At 41.3% G+C, this 25,481-nt stretch overlaps 1 protein-coding gene across 1 annotated transcript in view; it reads left to right on the forward strand.

Moving 5' to 3' along the window:
* The window catches only part of hsd17b2 (hydroxysteroid (17-beta) dehydrogenase 2), a 57,093-nt gene that overhangs the window by 16,992 nt on the left and 14,620 nt on the right, over positions 1-25,481 (forward strand). The window contains exon 2 of the mRNA XM_072279074.1: positions 18,276-18,488. Within this exon, the coding sequence (XP_072135175.1) occupies positions 18,276-18,488 (213 nt within the window). The remainder of the gene's footprint in view (positions 1-18,275; positions 18,489-25,481) is intronic.

Genomic DNA, 25,481 nt, shown 5'->3' on the forward strand with positions numbered 1-25,481 from the left:
AGTACTGTGCTCAGTTCTGGTCACCTCACTACAGGAAGGACGTAGAAACCATAGGGTGCAGAGGACATTTACAAGGATGTTGCCTGGATTGGGGAGCATGCCTTATGAAAATAGGTTGAGTGAACTCGGCCTTTTCTCCTTGGAGCAACGGAGGATGAGAGGTGACCTGATAGAGGTGTATAAGATGATGAGAGGCATTGATCATGCGGATAGTCAGGGGCTTTTCCCCAGGGCTGAAATGGCTAGCACGGGAGGGCATAGTTTTAAGGTGCTTGGAAGTAGGTACAGAGGAGATGTCAGGGGTAAGTTTTTTATGCAGAGAGTGGTGAGTGTGTGGAATGGGCTGCCGGCAGTGGTGGTGGAGGTGGAAACGGAAACAATAGGGTCTTTTAAGAGACTCCTGGATAGGTATATGGAGCTTAGAAAAATAGAGGGCTATGGGTAACCCTAGGTAACTTCTAAGGTCAGGACATGTTCGGCATTCTATGTTTGTATGTTAAAAACTGGTAATGTAGTGTTCTTGGATTTAATGACCATTCAGAAATCTGATGGCAGAGGGGAAGAAGCTGTTTCTGAACCATTGATTGTGTGCCTTCAGGCTCCCGTACCACCTCCCTGATAGTAGAAATGAACAGAGGGCATAGTGGTCCTTAATGATGGATAGTGCCTTTTTGAGGCATCACTCCTTGAAGATGTTCTGGATGCTGGGGAGGCTACTGTCCATGATGAAGCTGACTGAGTTTACAATTTTCTGCAGTTTATTTCGATCCTGTGCAGCCTCCCCATACCAGACAGTGATGCAGCCAATTAGAATTCTCTCCACAGCACAGCTGTAGAAATTTATGAGTGTTTTTGGAGACATACCAAATCTCCTTGAACTCCTAATGAAATATAGCCACTGTCATGCCTTCTTTTTGACCGCATCGATATGTTGGGCCCAGGATAGATCCTCAGAGATGCTGAAGCAAAGAACTTGAAATTGCTATGAGGTCTGGTGTGCATTCCCTCGTCTTAGCCTTTCTAAAGTTCACCTCAATTCTTTGATCTTACTGACATTGAGTACAGGTTGTCTCTGCAACACCACTCAACCAGCTGATCAATCTCGCTCCTGTATGCCTTCACATCACATCACTAACAATAGTTGCGTCACCAGCAAATTTGCAGCTAGCACTGGAGTTGTTACGGACCAGCAACAATAGATGTAGAATGGAGTCAGGGGATTATTGCAAAACAACTAAATTTATTAACATTTATGCAGAAATATAGAAAATTAAACAAACGACTAACTTAAACAGAAGTTAACGGCATTATGCATCTATAGTTCCCAAACAGTCAAACTTAGAAACAATTCTTAACAAAGTCTTACTCAATCACAGTTTTAGAGTGGCAGTTTCGAAAGTCCAGGTGATTCATGAAATAAGTGAAAGGAGAGACTTGTATATTTACGATGTAACGAAGAGATGATCTTGGAGATTCACAATTTGGCGGAGAGGCGATCTTGAAGAAACAGTTACTGGAGTTTGCAGCTGCAGAGTACCTTTCTCGAAGAGTCCAGGAAGAGCGAGATTTCACAGAGTAACTGACAGGGAGTGTCCCTTTCGCCGAAATGGTCACCACACAACAACCGAGACCATGCAGGGGTTAACCAAAAGTGTGTGCCACAATCCACGTATGGATTATACGAAATGTCAGTCACATTCGAAATGCACAGAGTGTTGCTGGCTTTGGGTTTGTTCAAAGACTGCAATCTCCACTCTCACTCTCCTTTTCTGTCGATTCCTTAATGACTCCTTACCGAGCGACTCCCTCATGAGCCACTGCCCACTAAACGACTGCGACTCTTCTTATACCGTCACGTGACCCTCACGGAAACAAAGTCATGGATTCCCAGTAAACCACGTGGCGCCCCCAGGATTCAAAACTACAAGCTTCCAGCAAAACAAGACTATAGATAGATCACACTTAGTAAATGAAACTAATATCACGTGACATCCACAGGAATCAAAGCTGTGGACCCATAAACAGAGTTTTGCCTAGTCATACAGACATGGGTGTACAGAGCGTAGGGCAGTGGACTAAGCACACATACGTGAGAATTCCTGTTGTTTCAAGGCAACTTCTGGTTAAAAATTAAATTGTTTGCACGATTGAAATACATAGGTACATGAAGAAATAAATGGATATATTTGGATGCACTTACATCTCAAGCTTCACATAGGTATTTATGAAATGGGTCATTTATAATGGCTAAGATATTTATTTAATGCTTCACAATTGTTAAATGAGTGTTGATTTACAGGTTGACATTATCTTTTATGCTAACAAACTGGCTTCTTTGGGAGAATACAATTTAAAAAAAACACCCTCGTATAATTCTATTACCAAGCTGAAAACATCAAAAACTAAAGTTTAATTGCAACTTCTTTGAGTATTTGATTACTGAATTCTGCACAGCTTGTAAGCTGGACATTTGTACCTTAAGACAAGGAAGTACAGCTTACCACCTCACTGGATTTGACAGTTACCGCAGAAAGGTTTTTCTTATTTAATTTTGGAATAGAATTTGTATTAATACCCACATCTGATTTCCGAGTGTCTTGATCTTTCATTACAATTAATTGGAGCACATTGGGACCTATACATTTTAGTGCAATTAAGCAGCTGTACAATTAGACCAAGTTTCATGGAAGTGGTTAAAAAGGAACTTGTGTAAAAAAGACAAACTACCTTTTAAATGAGTAACAAATCATGCATTTAACTGAAACTAGACAATGGGGTGACCTGTTGGGGCACTCTTTGAGAGAAGGGTAATGCAGTCTGATGTGACCAGAATGAACATTAAATTTTCCTGAATGCTATTGGTATCACTTTGCTTTCGAAATTGAAGAAGAAAACCTCAGTTTATTAAAGAAGAACAACGAGTGGCAAGGCAAATATAGCTCCTCCTCGTTTAACGAAGGACACTTTTGATGGCATCATTTCTGGTTGATCTGCCACCCTTGTGCCTCTCATTGTCATTCTGGAGACATGCAGTCCTTTCATCCAACGTCTCTTCATCTCTTCTGCTGTTTATTCGTTGTCTCTGATCCTGGAGAGATGCATTTCTCAGCTCCTTTGTCTCTTCCTCTCTCCTCCTCCTGTGCCTGCTTTTGTCATTCTGGAGACATGCAGCCCTTTCATCCCCCATCTCTTCATCTCTTCTGCTGTTTATTCGTTGTCTCTGATCCTGGAGAGATGCATTTCTCTGCTCCTTTGTCTCTGCCTCTCTCCTCCTCCTGTGTCTGTTTTTGTCATTCTGGAGATGTGCAGCCCTTTCATCCCCTGTCTCTTCATTTCCTTTGCTGTTTGTTCTTTGTCTCTGATCCTGGAGAGATACATTTCTCAGCTCCTTTGTCTCTTCGTCTCTCCTCCTCCTATGCCAGTTGTTGTTATTTTGGAGATGTGCATGCCTCTCTTCCTCTGTCTCATCTTCTCTCATCTTTTTTCTTCTGACTCTTTGATCCTGAAGTCGTGCGGCCCTGGTTTCATCCGATTCTTGTTCTCTTCCTCTCCTTGCCGCTTCCCCACGACGTTTGGCATCATCTCTTGACCATATTGTCCCCCTTCTCTTTCCACGTGGCATAATTAGGCTGACCATATTTTTTTTTACCTAATGCTGGATAGAAGATAAGAAGCAGTAACACCAAAGCCTCCAGGATGCTGATTATTCTTGATGATGTGGTTGGTGCTCTCCTAAATGGACGTGATATGATCACTGCTGTCCTTGGACTACAGCAGAGGGTTTGATGGGTGTCTTGAAGTACATCATTACAATAAGATTTAGTTATCTTTTATTGATGGGTCACAGTTTGATCTGTCCCAATCCTGCACATGCTGATGGTGATTAACAGAATGTGACTGCTCGAAATAGAGCTGCCCTGCCCTTTTGCTCCGCTTGGTGTTGCTGCTGTGAGCATCTTGAGTTGCTTCTGAGGCTGGCCGTGCGCATGCGTTGTGGTGTTGCGTCGTGGTTTCCATCGTGGCTGACATTGGCTCTCGGGTGAAAGCGAGGTTGTTGATTTTGGCGAGTGAGCAATTTTATACGAATATATAACCCTGAACTTTGCCTGCATTCTGTAAGTTAGTGCATTTTAAGTCGATTTAGCCAAAAATAGTGCCACTGTAATGCACCGTTTGTGCTAATTGGAGGTCACAAACAGACAAACAGAGAATGAGAGTTTTAGTAGTATATAGATACTGAACAAAATTAGAACACGATCAATACTACTGCAGTACTATGAAACTGTGTATTAGTTCCTAATAGATATCAACAGATATATTCATCCAGTGTATGCATTCTTTTAATGGACTGTAACTAGCAAAAGTTGTGCCGACACCTTCTGAAGAGAATGGACTGCCTTCATACAATGCTGCCAGCAATTGCATCCTCAAAATCTTCCTTTTCATTGCAACATTCAAGATGACTTGAGGAGCTTTGAGCAGCGCCCAAATGGAATCAGAAGGCTGAAAAGACATAGTTTGCCCAGGTTCGCCAATTAAGTAGAAAAGGCAGCAACTCGTGGCAGTTTGGAGCTTTGAGCAGCAGCCAGCTAGGATCAGAAGCCTGAGAAGTTCACTCAGTTCACTCAGGTTTGATGATTTAGTAGATTACAGAAGATAGATTGATACACTGAAGTAGTGTAAGACGTCGGTAAGGAGTATTAATTTGGAGTATTGTATGCAGTTTTGGTCACCTACTTACAGGAAAGATGTAAACAAAGCAGAAAGAGTACAGAGAAAATTTACAAGGATGTGTGGAAAACCTGAGTTATATGGAAAGATTGAATAGATTAGGAATTTTTTCCTTGGAATGTAGAAGATTGAGAGGAGATTTGTTAGAGGTATGTATACAAAATTATGAGTCATAGTCATACTTTATTAATTCCAGGGAAAATTGGGGTATAAATTGGGTACGTGAGAGGAGGCATTTCTTATTGAGATTGGGTGGGACTACAACTAGAACATAGAACAAAGAAACTTAAAGTAAATTACAACCCTTCGGCCCACAATGTTGTGCCAACCATGTAACCTGCTCTACAGACTGTCTAGAATTTACCTAGCACATAGCGCTCTATTTTTCTAAGCTCCATGTACCTATCTAAGAGGCTCTTAAAAGATGCTATTGAATCCACTTCCACTACCGCCACCGGCAGTGATTCCAAGCACCCACCACTCTCTGTGTGGAAAGACTTACCCTGACATTTTCTCGATACCTACTTCCAAGCACCTAAAACTATGTCCCCTCGTGTTAGCAATTTCAGCCCTGGGAAAAAGTCTCTGGCTATCCACACAATCAATGCTCCTCATGATCTTATACACCTCTATCAGGTCACCTCTCATCCTCCAACGCTGCAAGGAGAAAAGGCCATGTTCTCTCAACCTATTCTCGTAAGGCATGCTCCCCAATCCAGACAACATTCTTGTAAATCTCCTCTACACTCTCTCTATAGTATCCACATCCTTCCTGTAGTGAGATGACCAGAACTGAACACAGTACTCCAAGCAGGGTCTGACCAAGGTCTTATATGGCTGTAACATTATCTCACAGCTATTGAATTCAATTCCATGGCTGATGAATGCCAACACACCATATGACTTCTTAACAACTCTGTCAACCTGTGCAGCAGCTTTGAGTGTCCTATCGACATGGACCCCAAGATCTCTCAGATCTTCCACACTGCCAAGAGGGTCTTACCATTTATATTTTCTTCTGTCTTCAAATTGGACCTACCAAAATGAACCATTTCACACTTATCTGGGTTGAAGTCCGTCTGCCACTTCTCAGCCCAGATCTGCATCCTATTGATGTCTCACTGTAACCTCTGACAACCCTCCAGACTATCTACAACACCCCTAACCTTTGTGTTATCTGGAAACCTACTTACCCACCCTCTACTTCCTTATCGAGGTCATTTATGAAAATCACAAAGAGGTGGGGTCCCAGAACAGATCCTTGCAGAACACCACTGGTCACTGACCTCCATGCAGAATACAAACCATCTACAACCACCCTTTGCCTTCTGTGAGCAAGCCAGTTCTGGATCCACAAAGCAAGGTCTCCTTGGATCCCATGCCTCATTACTTTTTGAATGAGTCTTGCATGGGGAACTTTATCAAATGCCTTACTGAAATCCATAAACACTACAAACACTGCTCCACCTTCATCAATGTGTTTTGTTACATCCTCAAAGAATTCAATCAGACTCATAAGGCACAACCTGCCCTTGACAAAGCCATGCTGATTATCTCTAATCAGATTATGTCTCTCCAAATGCTCATAAATCTTGCCTCTCAGGGTCTTCTCCAACAACTTACCCACAAATGAAGTCAGTCTCATTGGTCTATAATTTCCTGGGTTATCTCTACTCCCTTTCTTGAATAAGGGAACAACATTTTCAACGCTCCAATCCTCCGGTACTTCTCCCGCCCCTAATGATGATGCAAAGATCATCGCAAGAGGCTCAGCAATCTCCTCCCTTGCTCCTCACAGTAGCCTGGGGTATATCTAATCAAGTCCCGATGACTTATCTAACTTAATGCTTTTATTCAAAAACTCCAGCACATCCTCTTTCTTAATGTCTATATGCTCAAGTGTATGGCTGTAAGTCATCCCCACAATTGCCAAGGTCTTTTTCCCAGGTTGTGTTTTGAAGCTTTCATAAGCTTTTAATTTCTTCTTAACAAGATTTTTCACATTCTTTGTACACCATGGCTCTTTAACTCTGCCATCCTTTCCCTGCCTCAATGGAACATACCTATGCAGAACTCCATGCAAATGTTCCCTCAACATATGTCACATTTCTGCCGTGTATTTCCCTGAGAACATCTGCTCCAAATTTATGCTCCCAAGTTCCTGCCTAAGAGCATCATATTTCCCCTTACCCCAATTAAATGTTTTCCCAAATTGTCTAGTCCTATCCCTCTTCAGCGTAATGGCGAAAGAGATAGAGTTATGGTCACTACCTCCAAAATGCTCTCCCACCGAGAGATCTGACACCTGACCAGGTTCAGTTCCCAATACCAGATCAAGTACAGCCTCTCCTCTTGTTGGCTTATCTACAAATTGCATCAGGAAACCTTCCTGAACACACCTAACAAACTCCATCCCATCTAAACCCTTGCGTTAAGGAGATGCCAATCAATATCTGGAAATTTAAAATCTCCCATCACAACAACCCTATTATTATTGCACCGTTCCAGAATCTGCCTTCCTATATGCTCCTTGATATTCCTGTTACTATTGGGGGTCTATAAAAAACTCCCAGTAGAGTTATTGCCCCTTTCCTGTATCTGACTTCCACTCACACTGACTCAGTAGACTATCCCTCCATGACTTCTCCTTTTCTGCAGCCGTGATACTATCCCTAATTAGCAATGCCATGCCCCACCTCTTTTGCCTCCCTCTCTGTTCTTTTTGAAACATCAAAAGCCTGGCATACTCAGCAGCCGTTTCAGCTCCTGAGACATCCAAGTCTCCGTAATGGCCGTAACATCATTGTTCCATGTATTGATCCATGCCTCAAAGTTCATCCGCCTTGTTTATGATACTCCTTGCATTAAAATAGACACAATCTCAAACCATCAGGCTGAGTGCATCTTTGCTCTAACATCTGCCTATCCTTCCTCACAAACTCCCTACAAGCTGTCTCTACTTGTGCTCCAACCTCCCTATCCTCTGACTCTTCACTTCGGTTTCCACCCCCGCAGCAAATCTAGTTTAAACCCTCCGCAGTAGCAATAGAAAACCTCCCCACCAGGAAATTGGTCCCCCTTGGATTCAAGTGCAACCCATCCTTTTTGTACAGGTCACACCTGCCCCAAAAGAGGTCCCAATGATCTAGAAATCTGAATCCCTGCCCCCTGCTCCAATCCCTCAGCCACACATTTATCCTCCACCTCACTCTATTCCTATTCTCACTGTCGCTTGGCCCAGGCAGCAGTCCTGAGATTACTACCTTTGAGGTCCTGCTTCTCAGCTTCCTTCCTAACTCCCCCTGTGCTCTGCTTTCAGGACTTCCACCCTCTTTCTGCCTATGTCGGTGGTACCAATATTTACCACGACTTCTGGCTACTCACCCTCCCATTTCAGGATACTGTGTACATGCTCAGAAACATCACAAACCCTGGCACCTGGGAGGCAGACTACCATCCTTGTTTTTTTTTGAGCCCACAGAATTGCCTGTCTGTCCCCCTAACTACAGAGTTCCCTATTACTGCTGCCTTTTTCTTCCATTCCCTATCCTTCTGAGGCACAGGGCCAGACTCAGTGCCACTGCTGCTTCCCCCAGGTAGGTTGCCCTCCCCAACAGCGTTCAAAATGAAGTACTTATTGTTAAGGTGGTCAGCCACAGGGACGCCCTCCCTTCCCTCTCCTGACAGTCACCCACTTATCTAACTCCTCTGGCCCTGGGATGTCTACCTGCCTGTAGCTCCTGTCTTACCACCTCCTCAATCTCCCTAACAAGCCGAAGGTCATCGAGCGCCTGCTCCAGTTCCCTAACTCGGTCTCTAAGGAGCTCCACCTCAATGCACCTGGTGTAGATGTGGCCATCAGGGAGGCTGGAAGCCTCCCGGACATCGCACATCTGACACACAGAACGGAAAACTGGCCTCGCAGTCATACCCACTATTCTAATGTGCCGAGCCCCATGAAACGCCCCTTTGTTAAGCTTTTTTCCCCGACCTGTGCGAAGCTCTCTCTCTCTTTGAATTGTTTGGTCTTTCTCTAATGCCTCTAGAGGTTAAGGGTGAAAGGTGAAAAGTTTAAAGGAAACATAAGGGAAAACTTCTTCACTCAGAGGATCGTGGGAGTGTGGCATGAGCTGCTGGCAGAAGTGGTGCATGTGAGCTCAATTTCAATGTTTAAGAGAAGTTTCGATAGGTACATGGATGGTGGGGAATTGGAGGGCTATAGTCCCGGTGCAGGTCAATGGGAGTAGGCAGTTTAAATAATTTTGATATGGATTAGATACCAAAGATTATGGAATTGAAAAACTGACTGATTTAATCAATGACATTTATGATACTGGAATAATACCAGAAGAGATGAAAAAATCAGTGTTTATCACTCTTCCTAAGAAACTTGGAGCAATAGAATGTGAATTACATAGGACCATAAGTTTAATGAATCATATCACCAAGATACTTCTAAGAATTTTGATGACAAGAGCTAAAAGTAAGATACAAGCTGAAATAGGTAAAGAACAATGTGGTTTTGTGAAAGACAAACGTACAGTCGGCCCTCCTTATCCGTGAGGGATTGGCTCCGGGATCCCTCGCGGATACCAGAAAAGGTGGATGCTCAACTCCCTTATTCAACTGGTCTTAATGCAGTGGACCTTCGGACCCAGCGGAACCCTGGACCTTACTTAACCTGTTTCAGTGCGGTGGACATTAGGACCCGGCGGAGGAGCTCTGAATCCTCAGTGTTTCTGTTCTCGAAAATAATCACAATTACGATTGACAATAAAGTGGAAATAATAAAGCGATTTGAAAGAGCTGACACGCCATCGGTCATTGGAAAAGTGTTAGGCTACAGTCGGTCAACGATCGGAACAATTTTAAAGGATAAAGTGAGAAAGGCCCTGCCCTGATGAAAGCTACAATTATTACTAAGCAACACAGTGGTTTAATTATTGGGTTATTGGGTCTTGGGGTTTTGGGTTTTTGATCCTTCACATCAACCCGGCACGGATGGAGAGTGCGCTCGGGAGCGATCTGTCACTGGATCGAACTTGGGAAATTCCGATCCTGACCCAGCGTTGAAACATACGTTTCTTAAGTGTTTTATATGCATAGAAAGGTCAAATATATACTATATACTAAGACAAACATCTGACTAACTGACGTTAAATAATATCGATGTACCTGTTCCAACTTACTTAGTAAGAGAACTTATGTTTTTTTTTCCGATCCCAATCCACAATAACCTACACACGTCTTCCCGTATACTTTAAATCATCTCTAAGATTACTTATAATACCTAATACAATGTAAATGCTATGTAAAATTGTTGTTATACTGCATTGTTTAGGGTGACAAGAAAAAAAAGTCTGTACATGCTCGAACAACGTGTTGGAAGAGCACTTCCGGGTTTTCTTGATTCGCGGTTGGTTGAATTCGCGCATGCGGAACTCGCGGATAAGGAGGGCCGACTGTACAAGAAATGCAATATTGATGTTAGAGATACTATCAGAACGAGCTATTCAAGTATAAAAAGATTCGTTTGTTTGTTTTATCGACTACACAAAAGCATTTGATAAAGTGAAGCACAAAAAGTTATTTGAAATATTACAGAAAACTCTAGATCTAGATTTGAAAGACCTCCACCTAATCAGAAACCTGTACTGGGAATAAACTGCCCCTGTAAGAATAGATGGAGAAGTGAGTCAGTTTATGAAAAACAAGGGAGGCGATAGACAAGGGTGTGTTTTCTCCCCTGATTTATTTAATGTGTACAGTGAAACAATATTACAAAAAATAAGAGATCTTGGGAATCAAAGTTGGCGGTGAAAACATCAATAATTTCAGATATGCAGATGACACTGTGTTAATTGCAAGTATGGAGGAAGAACTACAAAACTTAATTGATATAATTGTTGAAGAAAGTGCAAAAATGGGTCTATCTATCAATTGCAAAAAGACAATGTATGGTGATATCCAAAAAGAAGGAGAATCCTATCTGCAGGCTGAGAATAAATGAGAAAGACACAAACCAAGTACAGAACTTTTGCTACTTAGGAAGCTGGGTGACATCAGATGGCAGGTGAGACATGGACACCAAAAGAAGAATAGGGATGGCAAAAGACACCTTTACGAGAATGAAGAGTATACTGACCAACACTAAACTAGGCATGACAACCTGCCTCAGAGTACTGAAATGTTACATTTATCCAATGATGTTATATGGCTCAGAATGTTGGACAGTATCTAGTAACATGAGGAAATAAACTGTAGCAGCAGAGATGTGGTTTTTGAGGAGGATGCAAAGAATATCATGGATGTAACAAATATCTAACAAGGATGTCATGAATAGAGCAAACACAAAAAGAGAAATAATGTATGAGATCATGAAAAGGCAACGTAACTTCATGTGTATAGGAAAGAGGAGTTAGAATGCACGGTAATTGTGGGAAAGGTTGAAGGGAAGAAAGCAAGAGGAAGACAAAGACAAATGATGATGGAGACAGCAGCCAGAGAACTGTAAATGAATACCAAAGAATTGCTCCACTTGACCCGAAACAGGAATGTGTGGGCTATGGCAGTCAAAACTCAAATTGGGCACAGCATCTGATGATGATGAAAGATTAGATGGGCTGAAGGGACTGTTTCTGTGCTGTACTTCTGTGCACACACACATCTTTTGCTCCTAGTGCACAAAGGAATTTAAACAGTGCACAAAAGTTTGCCACCCTTTACCTCATCGGCATGTTAAGTATACTTAAGTATATTACACAATCACATTTCCTTTTCCAGTTTCTGATGTGGATGGTGTTGACAACATGGAGTTTGCGATGATTTGTCTGTAGATTTTTAGAACTGGCTTGTTTATGTAGCTTTTATTGAAGAAATTATTTAGTGCACACATGTTGTCACTGGGCAAAAAATTGCACAGCAGAAGATTTTTGTGTACACTGATCATCGCAAATTAGAGGGAACATTGGTGACAACTTTTGTGTGCTGTTTAAATTCCTTTGTGCGCTAGTAGCAAAAATGTGTGCATGCGCACACCACAGAGGGAATATTGCTCCCGGCCGTTTCTGACCTTCCCAAGTCTGAATGCTTGAAACCGCAGTCAGCAAAATTGTTCTGGATTGTCTTGCTGCTTATTTCTCACCAGCTATCAGTGACAAAAATGATTGCTTTTGAACACAAGTGCATGCAAATGATACTACTTAACTGTTCTCTTTAAGCACGGTGTAGTGTCTAATGGCCACACAAATGCACACATCTGATGCAAGTTAGAAGCTGTTCGGCAACAGGCTCCTGTCCCAATTAAATGGCATAGTATCCCAAATAAACAAAGGGAATCCCTGCTATTTTCTTGATTAGTTTTTACTCATTAAGAGTTGTCCCAAATAAGCGCCAGCCCTGATTAACCAATGGTTAACCAGAATTCACTGTGTTGATAAAATTTTGAAATCTAGGGGTGATGTCGGGATTTCATTGCAATATGAATTTGCTGATCTACAATTATTTGCATGTTCATCATACAAAAGACTATACCCAATGCAAAGAAAACCTGATGGTTAGAATCTTTGGGTATCAAAGGTCTGAAGTTATATGTACCTTCCAAATCTGCTCCAATTACCATATATTACATTTCAAATTATGAGTATACTGTATCTCTGAAAGAAACCTAAATAATTTGCATTTACTGTCTGTATTCTGTTGTTCCAATTACAAGTTTCCCCCACCATCCGAAGGTAGAGCGTTCCTATGAAATGATTCGTAAGCCGAAATGTCGTAAAGCGAAGAAGCAATTACCATTTATTTATCTGGGATTGCCAATTGCATCGCCTCTGATCTGGGCCGACAATTACGTGCTAGGCAGCACCTAATTAAATAGCATGTTTATTTCGGCTTTTTTCTTAAAGAGGTGCTGTGTGCCTCCCGGCTCTTCGCGAATCGGTACAGTATCTGACCGGGACCCGGGTGTTGGGGTGGTGGGACACGGGGGTGTCATCTCATCGTCGATCAGGGCAAGCAGCTCATCTGCTCCTATGACTGCCCACCTCGATGTCGAAAGTCGAGGTTCGTCGTCTGCTGTGGCTGATCTGGAAGGCTTGCTTGACTGCTGAGCCTCGCGCATTTTTCTATCATACAGTTGTTTGTAAGCACTCAAACCATCCTGCAAATATCCCCTAAACCTACGTACCCTTTCAAAATTAAAGTCGTACTTTATCATTGCAGCGAAAATCTCACACAGTTGCTTCACTTCCTGCATTCGGTTGCATTCGATTTCGACTGTTACCCTTTCCTCTTCCAATTGCTTCAGCTCTTCATCTATCAGTTCTTGGTCATGGGATGCCAAAACCTCTTCAACATCATCCTCGTCAACTTCCACAAGCCAAACTCACTTTGTCCTTGCTTCGTTCACCACGATCGAAACACTTAATTATGTCTAGTTTTACGCTAAGTGTAACACCCTCACTCTTTCAGGCTTTTCCGGCACCTTAGAACTCATCTTGCAAACGGCTGCTCAATGCAACGTGTTAAAGCAATGCCGTTCCAAATCCGGGGGAGAGTGGCTGCTCGCGGCGCGCGCTGCTTTTCTTCATAACAGTGAAAACACCTTCTGAAAGCAAAAACAGGGTACTAATGTAGGTCTTTCGTAACAGTGAGGTTTCGTAAAGCGAACGTTCGAAAAGCGAGGGACACCTGTATTTGCATTTTCCAATCCACATACCAGTTACACCCAGAAAGCTACCCTTAGCTCAAAACAACACACACAAAATGCTGGAGGAACTCAGCAGGCCAGGCAGCATCTATGGAAGAGTATAGTCCTCGTTAGACCCTTCATTTTCAGACTACAGAATCTTCCGTCTCCAATACCGGCAGGCATCATATCTCAAAACACTTTTTGTTTTGAATGCAATATCAATAGCATTGTTTAAAAGATCAACTAAATAATTCTTCAACAACCTTGCCACAACAAATCACCAATCTTCTGTTGAATTGAAAAGCCACAATGATTGATGACATTAACCAAACATAAATGACTACAGTTCAAAAGCAGACAATAATCTCTACAGTCCTTGGAACATCCTGAAAGGCTTTTCTTATATTACTAAATATTTTCTTATACAGTACCTTACAGACCTATTGAAATTGTTGTATTATTTTGCATACATACAATGTACACACAGTGGCCACTTTATTAGGTACCCCTTGAGATTATGGGGTCTTCTGCTGCTGCAGCCCTTCTTCTTCAAGGTTCAATGTGTTGTGCATTCAGAGATGCTCCTCTGCACATCGCTGTTTTAATGGGTGGTTATTTGAGTTACTGTGGCCTTCCTGTGAGCTTGAACCAGTCTACCCATTGTCCTCTGACCTCTCGCACTAACAAGGCATTTCCATCCACAGAACTGGCTCTCATTGAATTTTTTATTTTTGCTTTTCATATCATTCTCTGTAAACGCTAGAGACTAGCAGGCGTGAAAAGCCCAGGAGAATAGTAGTTTCTGAGATACTCAAACCACCCGTCTGGCACCAATAATCATTCCACGGTCAAAGTCACTCAGATCACCATTCTTATATTTTGTCTGAACAACAACCAAATCTCTTGAACATGTCTGAATGCTTTTATGCACTGAGCTGGAGCCACATAATTGGCTGATTAGATATTTGTATTATCATCCAGGTGTGCAGGTGAATTAAGTAGCCACTAACTGTATGAATGAGTTTTCTTTTTAAGTACTTTATTTTCAAAATGTTCAAAAACACAACAAAATCAACAAGAACATATAAGCTCAGACATATGTTAAAATAAAATAAGCAAAAAAAAAGGAACATAACATTATAAGGATGCCTGCTGTACAAAGTGCTCAAAAGTGCTAAACATTAAGTCTCAAATGAGGGCCGTGAGAGATTAGCTGGGGGGAAATTGCTCATCTGCCCCCAGCCTCGTCCAGGTAGGCAAGAAATGGATCCCAGACAGCCGAAAATTTTATAATTGAATTCGTTCTCAAGAACCTGAGTCTCTCCATCTGTATGACTGAGATCATGTCAGCCAGCCATCTCCGAAGAGAAGGGGGAGAGGGTGATTTCTAGTCCCTCAAGATAAGTCTATTGGCGACAGTCATCCCCAGCCTCAGAGACTGTTGTATGGCTATAGGGAAGCATAGAGTGGATTGTGAACAGCCAGAGATAGCGAGACCAGCTTCCAAGGGGAAGGATTTTTTATAGGCCTTTGAGTACCAGTCAAATATTTTGGACCAAAATCCAGTCACCAAAAGGTGTGTGACAATGTGCCCTCTGTCCCTTGACATCTATCACACATTGGCGAGACTGTAGGGTAAATCCTGTGCAACCTGAGTTTAGACAAGTGAAGACGGTGGACAACTTTAAACTGGATCAGTTGGTGTCTGCTGTTAACAGAGCAAGCCTGTATCATAGACAAACTCTTGTCTCAGGCAGCTTCAGATAGTTCAATGCCCAATTCCTCTCTCCAAGCCTCCCTGATCTTCGCAGTAGAGGCTATAGTACAACCGTCAAACAAATGTACAAACTTAGAAACGAGATGCCTGGAGTCAGGTGGGTTCTCTAAAATATCAAAAAATATATGCTTCCTTGGAAGGATTTCTTTTTAGAGAACATACTTTAAATATAAATGCATTTGTTTAATCTAGATCGCTGAGGCTGAAATAAATCTTAACTGAATATTTGTGCTTGTGTGCTTGGTGTATCTGACTTTTTTTTTGCTGCGCTTTTGTTAGAAAATGCTTCTTGTTTCTTGTTTGGTATTAAAGCAGTTTTACTGGTATCTCCCAAATGATCTCAGTAAAAGCTGAATGAAGAGTGGGAACTCCAGTTGCAAGGTTCCCAGAACAGTATTGTTGGGTTTCTGTTGATTACGCTTTGCTGATAACACTGTAAGTTCTAGTGTCCCTTTCCCTATTGATGTGATGAAAGTCAGAGAACACAGTGCAGTCGAGTACAGATTAAAGATTAGCTTTATTTGTCACATGTACTGCGAAACATGAAAAGATACAGTGAGTTCTCATGAAGGGTCTTGGCCTGAAATGTTGACTGCTTATTTCCCTCCATTGATGCTGTCTGAGCTGCTGAGTTCCTTCAGTAGTTTGTGTATGTTCCTCTGGATTTCCAACATATGCAGAATTGTTAAGAAGACATACGGTATATTGACCTTCATCAATCGTGGAATTGAAATTAGGAGCCGAGAGGTAATGTTGCAGCTATATTGGACCCTGGTCAGACCCCACTTGGAATACTGTGCTCAGTTCTGGTTGCCTCACTACAGGAAGGATGTGGAAACCATAGAAGGGGTGCAGAGGAGATTTACAAGGATGTTGCCTGGATTGGGGATCATGCCTTATGAAAACAGGTTGAGAGAACTCGGCCTTTTCTCCTTGGAGCGACGGAGGACGAGAGATGACCTGATAGAGCTGTATAAGATGATGAGAGGCATTGATCGTTTGGATAGTCAGAGACTTTTTTCCCAGGGCTGAAATGGCGGCCACAAGAGGGCACAGGTTTAAGGTGCTTGGGGGTAGGTACAGAGGAGATGTCAGGGGTAAGTTTTTTCACACAGAGAGTGGTGAGTGCATGGAATGGGCTGCTGGCAACTGTGGTGGAGGCGGATACAATAGGGTCTTTTAAGAGAATTTTGGCTAGGTACATGAGGCTTAGAAAAATGATCTCAGTAAAGGGCTATAGAGAAGCCTAGTAATTTCTAAGGTAGGTCCTGTACTGTGCTGTAGGTTTTCTATGTTTTTAGAAGCTCGCTTGTTTAAGATACAGTAAAATGCATTGCTTACATCAATGACCAACATAATCCAAGGACGGGCTGGTGGCAATCTGTAAATGTTGCCATGCTTCCAGTGCCACCATAACTTGCCCATATATCTTTGGAGTGTGGGAGGAAACCTATATGATGACTGAGTGTACGTACAGACTCCACGTAGAGAGTGTTGGGAATTGAAGCCAGATTGCTGGCATGGTAAAACGTCATGCTGACTGCTATGTTACCCCTTCTACCATGTGTTACGCTTAAGGAACATACCATTCTACAAACATACCATTCTCCAGGGGAATGTCATTCCAGAGTGAATGGGTCTGCAGTGACTTAGGGTCAGTGAAACCCGAACAGGCTAGTGAAGCACAGTACCTGAACAAGTCATCTTCTCTCTGCATGAGAAACACGAAGATCCTCCAGTGAGGCAGTGAAGCAAAAGGCAGCTATGGTATGTGTGATATGGGACGATGACAGTTCAAAACATCTCAAGAGTTTATGATCCCATTCCAGCTAGCTATCAGTTTAATTGGACCACAGCCCTGAAGCACCTTGAATCAGGATTCAGCTATGTTACCTGACAACATAAATCTGTGAGAGACACAAAAGAAATTGCAGATGCTGGAAACATGGAGCAACACACACAAAACACTGGAGAAACGCAGCAGGTCAAAGATTTAAAGTACATTTCATTGTCAAAGTATTTATAAATAATACAACCTTGGGACTTGTCTGCTTACAGGCAGCCATGAAGCAAGAAACCCAAAAGAACCCAATTAAAAAAGAGTTCCAATACCCAATGCACAGAGAAAAAGAAAAAACGCAAATCATGCAAACAATAGAAGTGAGCAACAGCACTCTGAACCAAATTGAGTCCTTGGATCCGAATTTCTGGAGCAGCCGGGAGTAGGCCCAAAGCCTTGGTCTCAGATAGCATCTATGGAGGGAAATGAACAACTGACATTGTGGGCGAAGACTTTTTAATCACAACATTTTGGCAATTTAAATTCACATTGTTCTTAGTAATTAAAACCTGTTTGAGAGGAAGAGAGGACTTTAAGGAAACAAAACAAAAACAGAAAAAAATATTGGAAACATTCAACAGTTGGACTCTATCTCTGGAAAGAGGAATAGAACTGATTTTTTAAAAATCAAAGACCTTTCATTGGAACTCTTTTGCATTTTGCCAGTCTTCTCATATCTATAACTTGCTGAGTACACATGACTTTCTTCTAATATGTAACTTTCCTGAAGATCCCTCATCAGAGCCTGAACTGCAGGAAGCTTCCATTTTGAAAAACACTTAAGATTTACAAGATTTGCAGTTTATTAAGAATTTAGAATTGACTTTAAAGGAAAGAGCTAAAATAATGTTTGTTGGAATAGATGGAACACTCATGGCAAATAAACCTCACTGCTAAATTCAGAGGATGTAAATGTAAAAAGTTGAACAAAGTCCACTGGTTATGCTTAGAGCTGCAAAAGGTGGTCTTTATCCTTTATTCCATTAAAATTCTTTCTGTACATTTGACATGAGGAGTTTCTTCTTGAAAATACACCCGGTATTTTGTTTTTGTTCTGAACACAACCTCAGATGCCATAAGTACTTTTGGTTGATCATGTTATAGAGATCTTTTCTGATAATTTTCCATACAAATTAATATTTTATATCATGTGTTATTTCAGAAAGGATATAGTCTGCAATACATAGGATCTGCTTCCTGCAGAGGTTACATTATCTTTTGTTTCTATCATAAACCAGGATGTGATTCTGGATTCGGTCACGCACTGGCAAAATACCTCGATGAACTAGGTTTCACTGTATTTGCTGGTGTTCTCTTCCTCAATGGGCCTGGTGCTCAGGACTTGAAGAGGTGTGGGTCAGACAGGCTCACGGTGCTGCAGATGGACGTCACAAATTCACAGCAGATATCTCAATCCTTTGAGTCTGTAAAAGCTCAGGTAAAGGACAAAGGTTGGTGATAAATACATTATATCAGTTTTTTTTTGGTTTGTTTGCACTGATGTGTCACTGTGTGGATGGAATTAAACATTCTCTTACGCTTCCATATTTGTAACGCAGAGTTTGCCTCAGCTTTGGAATTCCTTTGTTTTGAGAAAAGTCTGAAAGTTGGCTTGGAAAGGGATACGTGGAAACACAAGGTGTGGTATGCTAAACCGAGTGTGACAGGATTGTAAATGAGGATTTCTTTCAAGAAGTGAAATCTTGAGGGTCCTAAATAAATTATGTAATAATACTCATTGATAGAAACATGAGAATATATAAATATTAAACAGGTTGTCAAATACTTAAGTCTAATCTTAGAGAGAGCATGCAGCACATAAATTCCTATCGACACTAATCCCATTTTCCTGCATTTGACAAATGACCCTCTACTCCTTCTTTATCCAGGTACCTGTCCAAATATTTTTCAAGCGCTAGGATTGTACCTGCCTTCACCAGTTCTCTGGCAACTTGTTCCATATACCTGTCTCTGTGTGAAAATATTCCCTCTCAGATTACCTGTAAATATGGAGACACAAGTGAGCTGGAAATCTGAAGCAACACACAACATGTTGAAGGAACTCAGTGGGTCAGGTATCATCTTTAGAGGGGAATAGTTGACATATTTGGGTTGAGACCCATCATCAAAGACACATCTATAAATATGTCCCCTCTCACCTTAAACCCATGTCTTATATTTTGAAACACTTCTACCCGTAGAAAGTGATTGTGATGTCTACCTTATCTATGCCCCTTATAATTTTATAAGCCTGTAAAAGGTCTTCCCTCAGCCTCCTTATATAGGCATCCGTTAGTCTCGTGAGACCATAGATTTGCGCCTTGGAAGGTTTCCAGGGCGCAGGCCTGGGTAAGGTTGTATGGAAGACCTGCAGTTGCCCATGTTGCAATTCTCCCCTTTCCACGCCACCGATGTTGTCCAAGGGAAGGGCACTAGGGCCGATACAGCTTGGCACCGGTGTCGTCGCAGAGCAATGTGTGGTTAAGTGCCTTGCTCAAGGACACAACACGCTGCCTCAGCTGAGGCTCAAACTAGCGACTTTCAGATCACTAGACCGATACCTTAACCACTTGGCCACACGTCAGCCTCCTTAACTCCAGTGTAAAATGTCCCATCTTAACCAACCTCTCCTTACAAGTAAAGTCTTCATTCCAGGCAACATTCTGGTGAATCTATGATAGAACCAAGGGCAGGGGGCCTTTCTCTTCCGCCAAACTCAGCTTTCTAAACATCGCAGCTAACACTTCTAAAGTTTAAAGTGTAGCTTTTACGTAGGTTAAACTTCCAACCAATATTCTTTGATTAGCTTCTTGTCATAAATGGGAGCCAGTCTTCAGTTCTTAATATAAACCGCAAGCAATAATCAGTCTGAAGTTAAAAGGATAGCTTTCCAAACAAACAGCACTGTCTATAGAGCACATCTTGCTGACTCACAGCATGAGACTAAATGTAACAGCTGCAGTGTAAGACAATGGGCTATGTTAATTGGCTTAAAGCAAACCAGTGATTGGCATTCACTGGCTAAATTGTAAGCTTGCAGACCAGATTGATACCATCACTGAACACAATAAATAGCTGATCTATTAATAGTTGGAAGGTTTGAGTGCTTAAAGAATTAATATCACAACATTAATTATGGTTATCTGGGTACCTTTGTCCCCAAAAGCTTTTAGACCACCTATGTGAAAAAGGTATCTGAAAAAATTGTCAAATGTGTGTGAAATCACCCAAGTGGGGGGAAAAAAAATATAAATGTAAGAGAGAGTCAGGCTTATTAGGAATGGCCAGGAGCATCAAGAAGAATGACAGACGGACAGGAAACTAGAATCCATTCACCTGCCTTTGATTTCTGCGATGGATGATTCATTCATCAGCAACTCACTGGTATGTCTCCTAAGCTTATAGGAATTGTATCTGTGTTTTGGAACTCTTGGTGCTTTAGAAATTGTTAGCAATTTGAATTTTTTTTATAAGATAGGAATCCTCTGTGAGTTTTAAATGTGTTTTAACATTTTTATCCAAATTTAAACATGTATCTAAGAATAAATGAACTGTGTTTAAATTACTTTGTTAGCTGCAAGTATCTCCTCCTTGGTAGGGAGGGGTCTCACTGCTCAAATCATGGGTATTGGCAGCTAAATTCACCGTGGAGGATAAACAGGGAAGTGAACTAGTCTTTGAAGATAAAGTGGTAACAGCATAGCCTCCTTTTAGTGAGAGTACCCATAACTATATCATATGGGGCTTAATAACTTTGTACGAGTTTAGAAGTTTGCGTTCAGCAAACCCAATATCATCACAAATCTCTTCTGCACTCGTTCTAGAATGATCTCATTTTTCTGCAATGTGGTGACCTAAATACTATGCCAACTATGATCTAACCAGTACAACACACACAAAATGCCGGAGGAACTCAGCAGGTTAAGCAGCACTTACGAAACTGAATAAATGAATTCAAGTGAACTGAATAAATTAGGAGCTACATGGAGTTAGTCATCCTGCGGCTGCAGAACTTAGATAAGCGGGTGACGGTTAGGGAAGCGCGGGGAAGTGCTCAGAAAGTAAATAGCACCCCTGTGGCCATCCCCCTCAGTAATCATTATCTTGTTTTGGATGTGGTTGAGGGGGATGACCTGACAGAGGACAACCACAGAGACTGGGTCCCTGGCACTGAGCCTGGTTCCGTGGTGCAGAGGGGAAAGAGGAAGATGAGGAATGCAGCAGTGATAGGGGATTCCATAGTGAGGGGAACAGACAGGAAGTTCTGTCAGCCTGATAGAGGTACCTACATGATGTGTTGCCTCCCAGGTTCTAGGGTACAGGATGTCTCGGATCAGGTGCTGAGTATTCTGAAGGGAGAGGGTGAACAGCCAGAAGTCTTGGTACATGTTGATACCAATGGCATAGGTAGAAAAACAGAGGGAAGATTCTGAGGTGTATGAGATGCTTCATACACCTGACTAATGCAGTTTTGAAGGTGAAACTGGCAGAAAATGCAACGAAGTAGGGCACATACAAAGAGTTGTTAGACAGGCAAAAATAAATAGTCTGCACAGGGAAGATGAAATGATTAAAAAGTCTCTATTCTGCATGCTGTTGATGAAAAATCTGATAATGATGAGAGTGACACAGAACTGAGTAACCTTGAGACTTACAATGTGAAACTAACAATAGACAATCCCCTTCTCGCAATTCCTCCGTCTCCGCTGCATCTGCTCTCAGGATGAGGCTTTTCATTCCAGGACAAAGGAGATTTCCTCCTTTTTTAAAGAAGCGGGCTTCCCTTCCTCCACCATAAACCCTGCTCTCAAATGCATCTCTCCCATTTCACGCAACCTGCTCTCACCCCGTCCTCCCACCACCCCACTAGGAATAGGGTTCCCTTTGTCCTCACCTACCACCCCACCAGCCTCCGGGTCCAACATATAATTCTCCGTAACTTCCGCCACCTCCAACGGGATCCCACCACTAAGCACATCTTTCCCTCCCTCCCCTCTGCTTTCTGCAGGGATCGTTCCGTACGCAATTCCCTTGTCCATTTGTTCCCTCCATCCCTTCCCACCGATCTCCCTCCCGGCCCTTATCCTTGTAAGCGGAATAAGTGCTACACATACCCTTACACTTCCTCCCTCACCACCATTCAGGGCTCCTGACAGTCCTTTCAGGTGAGGCGACACTTCACCTGTGAGTCAGCTGGGGTGATATACTGCGTCCGGTGCTCCCGATGCGACCTTCTATATATTGGCGAGACCTGACGCAGGCTGGGAGACTATTTCACTGAACACCTATGCTTTGTCCGCCAGAGAAGGCAGGATCTCCCAGTGGCCACACATTTTAATTCCACGTCCCATTCCCATTCTGATATGTCTATCCACGGCCTCCTCTACTGTCAAGATGAAGCTACACTCAGGTTGGAGGAACAACACCTTATATTCCGTCTGGGTAGCCTCCAACCTGATGGCATGAACATTGACTTCTCAAACTTCCACTAATGCCCCACCTCCCCTTCGTACCCCATCCATTATTTATTTATTATTATTAATTTTTTTTATCCCTCTCACTATACTCCTTGCCCATCCTCTGGGTTTCCCCCCTCCCCCTTTCTTTCTCTCTAGGCCTCCCGTCCCCTGATCCCCTCATATCCCTTTTGCCAATCAACTTTCCAGGTCTTAGTTCCATCCCTCCCCCTCCTATCTTCTCCTATCATTTCGGATCTCCCCCTCCCCCTCTCGAATCTCTTTTTCTTTTTCAATCTTTTTATTATTTTCGAAGTATAGACACAAAACATAGCAATAATACAAATAGTAGGAGAAATATTGTTACACTTAGGAAAAGTAATTGTAAAATCAAATAGTGCAAGTTAACAAAGCTCCCAATCATGTAGAACTGACAACGGGTAATACAAATCAAAAAAAAAACTGAAAAAAAAAATCATGAAAAAGAAAAAAAAACAAAACCAAAAAAAACCAAACCCCATCCCCAAAGAAAAACAGAATTAATCAACTAAACTAAAAGACTTCGGCAAAACTAACAACTTAAAAATGGAAAAGAAGAAAACCTCAGCGTCGACGACTCCATTCCCCTCCAACAACAGTACAGAGAGATAAAACAAGTTTGGAAATGATCAAATTACATCAAGTGAAAATGCTGAATGAATGGCCTCCAAGTTTTTTCAAACTTAATGGAAGGGTCATAAACTGCACTTCTAATTTTCTCCAAATTTAAACACAACATAGTTTGTGAAAACCAATGAAATACCTTAGGAGGGTTAATCTCTTTCCAATTCAACAAAATGGACATTAAAGTAAGAAATGCAATCATCCTTCGTGATGAAGAGGTTAAATTATTTAAGTCTATCATTGGTAGTCCAAAGACAGCAGTAATTGGATGAGGTTGTAAGTCTATGTTTAGGACCGTTGAAATAATATCAAAAATATCTTTCCAATATTTCTCCAACAAGGGACATGACCAAAACATGTGGGTTAAAGAAGCTATCTCGAAATGACATCAGTCACATATTGGATTAATATAAGAGTAATAACGAGATAGTTTATCTTTGGACATATGAGCCCTGGGCACTACCTTAAACTGTATCAACCTATACTTAGCACATACAGAGGATGAATTCACCAACTGAAGAATTTTTTCCCATTTTTCAGTCGGTATATTAATCTCAAGTTCTCTTTCCCAGTCAGCTTTAATTTTATTAGAAGCATCAGGACATAAATTCATAATTATATTATATATAATTGCTACTACACTTTTCTGAGAGAGATTTATATCTAAGAATTTTTCCAAAATGTCCATTGGATATGGGTGTGGAAAATTAGGGGAAACAGTAATTAAAAAGTTTCTAATCTGTAAATATCTAAAAAAGTGAGATCTGGGTAAATTATATTTATTAGAGAGTTGATCAAAAGACATAAAACAATTATTCAAAAATAAATTGCGAAAAGATATTATACCTTTGGTTTTCCAATCACAGTAAGCTTGATCCATCGTGGAAGGTCGAAAAAGAAAAATTTGATATAACGGGACTTGCTAGAATAAATTGATTAAACCCAAAAAATCTTCGGAATTGAAACCATATACGTAAAGTATGCTTAACTATTGGGTTATTCATTTGTTTATATAATTTAAAAGTAGTAAAAGGAAGTGAAGTTCCTAAAACCAAACCCAAGGAAAACCCTTGTAATGAATTAGATTCAAGATTTACCCAATGAGGGTTTAAAGATACGTCCAAATCTCGTAACCAAAATTTTAAATATCGAATATTAATTGCCCAATAATAAAGTCTAAAATTCGGGAGGGCAAGCCCCCCCCCTCCTTTTTAGATTTCTGTGGATACCTTTTACCTAACGTAGGATTTTTATTCTGCCAAATATATGAGGAAATTTTTGAATCTATGTTATCAAAAAAAGATTTTGGGATGAAAATTGGAACCGATTGGAATATATACAAAAATTTGGGCAAAGTGATCATCTTAATAGCATTAATCCGACCAATCAAAGACAAAGAGATTGGCCACCATTTGGTAAATAAAAGTTTAATCTGATCAATTAAAGGTAAAAAATTAGCTTTAAATAAATCTTTATATTTTTTCGTAATTGTTATCCCTAAATATATAAGTGAATCAGTAACCAATTTAAATGGTAAACGTCCATAAGTAGATACATGCTTATTTAAAGGGAATAATTCACTCTTATTAAGATTCAATTTGTAACCAGAGAAGTTACTAAATTGAGCTAACAGATCTAAGATAGCAGGAATTGACTTCTCCGGGTTAGAGATGTATGACAACAAATCATCTGCATATAATGATAATTTATGTATTTCGTTTCCACAGGTAATACCAACGATATTTGGCGAGTCACAAATAGCAATTGCTAAAGGTTCAAGAGCAATATTGAATAGTAAAGGACTAAGAGGGCAACCTTGCCCAAATCTCTTACTATCTCTTCTTTCCATTAGTCCTGATGAAGGGTCTCGGCCTGAAACTTCGACTGTACCTCTTCCTATAGATGCTGCTTGGCCTGCTGCGTTCACCAGCAATTTTTGTGTGTTAATAGGCAAGCAATATATCTTGTAACAGAAGTGAATGGTAAATTAATTAAAATGGAATTGGATGCTGGCTTGGCTGTTTCAGTCATTCCACAAAATGAGTTTGAGTACTATACTGAACTGCAACCTAAAGATATCCAACTAAGAACTTTACACTGAAGAAAAGTTAACTCCTGTGATAATGGCATTTGGAACTGTGGAATGCTACAAACAACAAGCCACATTTGGCTGTATGTGGGTAAAAACAGGAGGGCCAGCATTGTGGGTGCGTGATTGGCTGGGACAACCACAATTTGATAGGAGATCCATCCACCATTTGCATGCCTCATCCCCTGCAATGGAGTCAACTGGAACCAAATTAAAAACCACACTGGATGTTGCCA

This window comes from Mobula birostris, chromosome 15, assembly GCF_030028105.1.
Source record: "Mobula birostris isolate sMobBir1 chromosome 15, sMobBir1.hap1, whole genome shotgun sequence".
Classification (NCBI taxonomy): Eukaryota; Metazoa; Chordata; class Chondrichthyes; order Myliobatiformes; family Myliobatidae; genus Mobula; species Mobula birostris.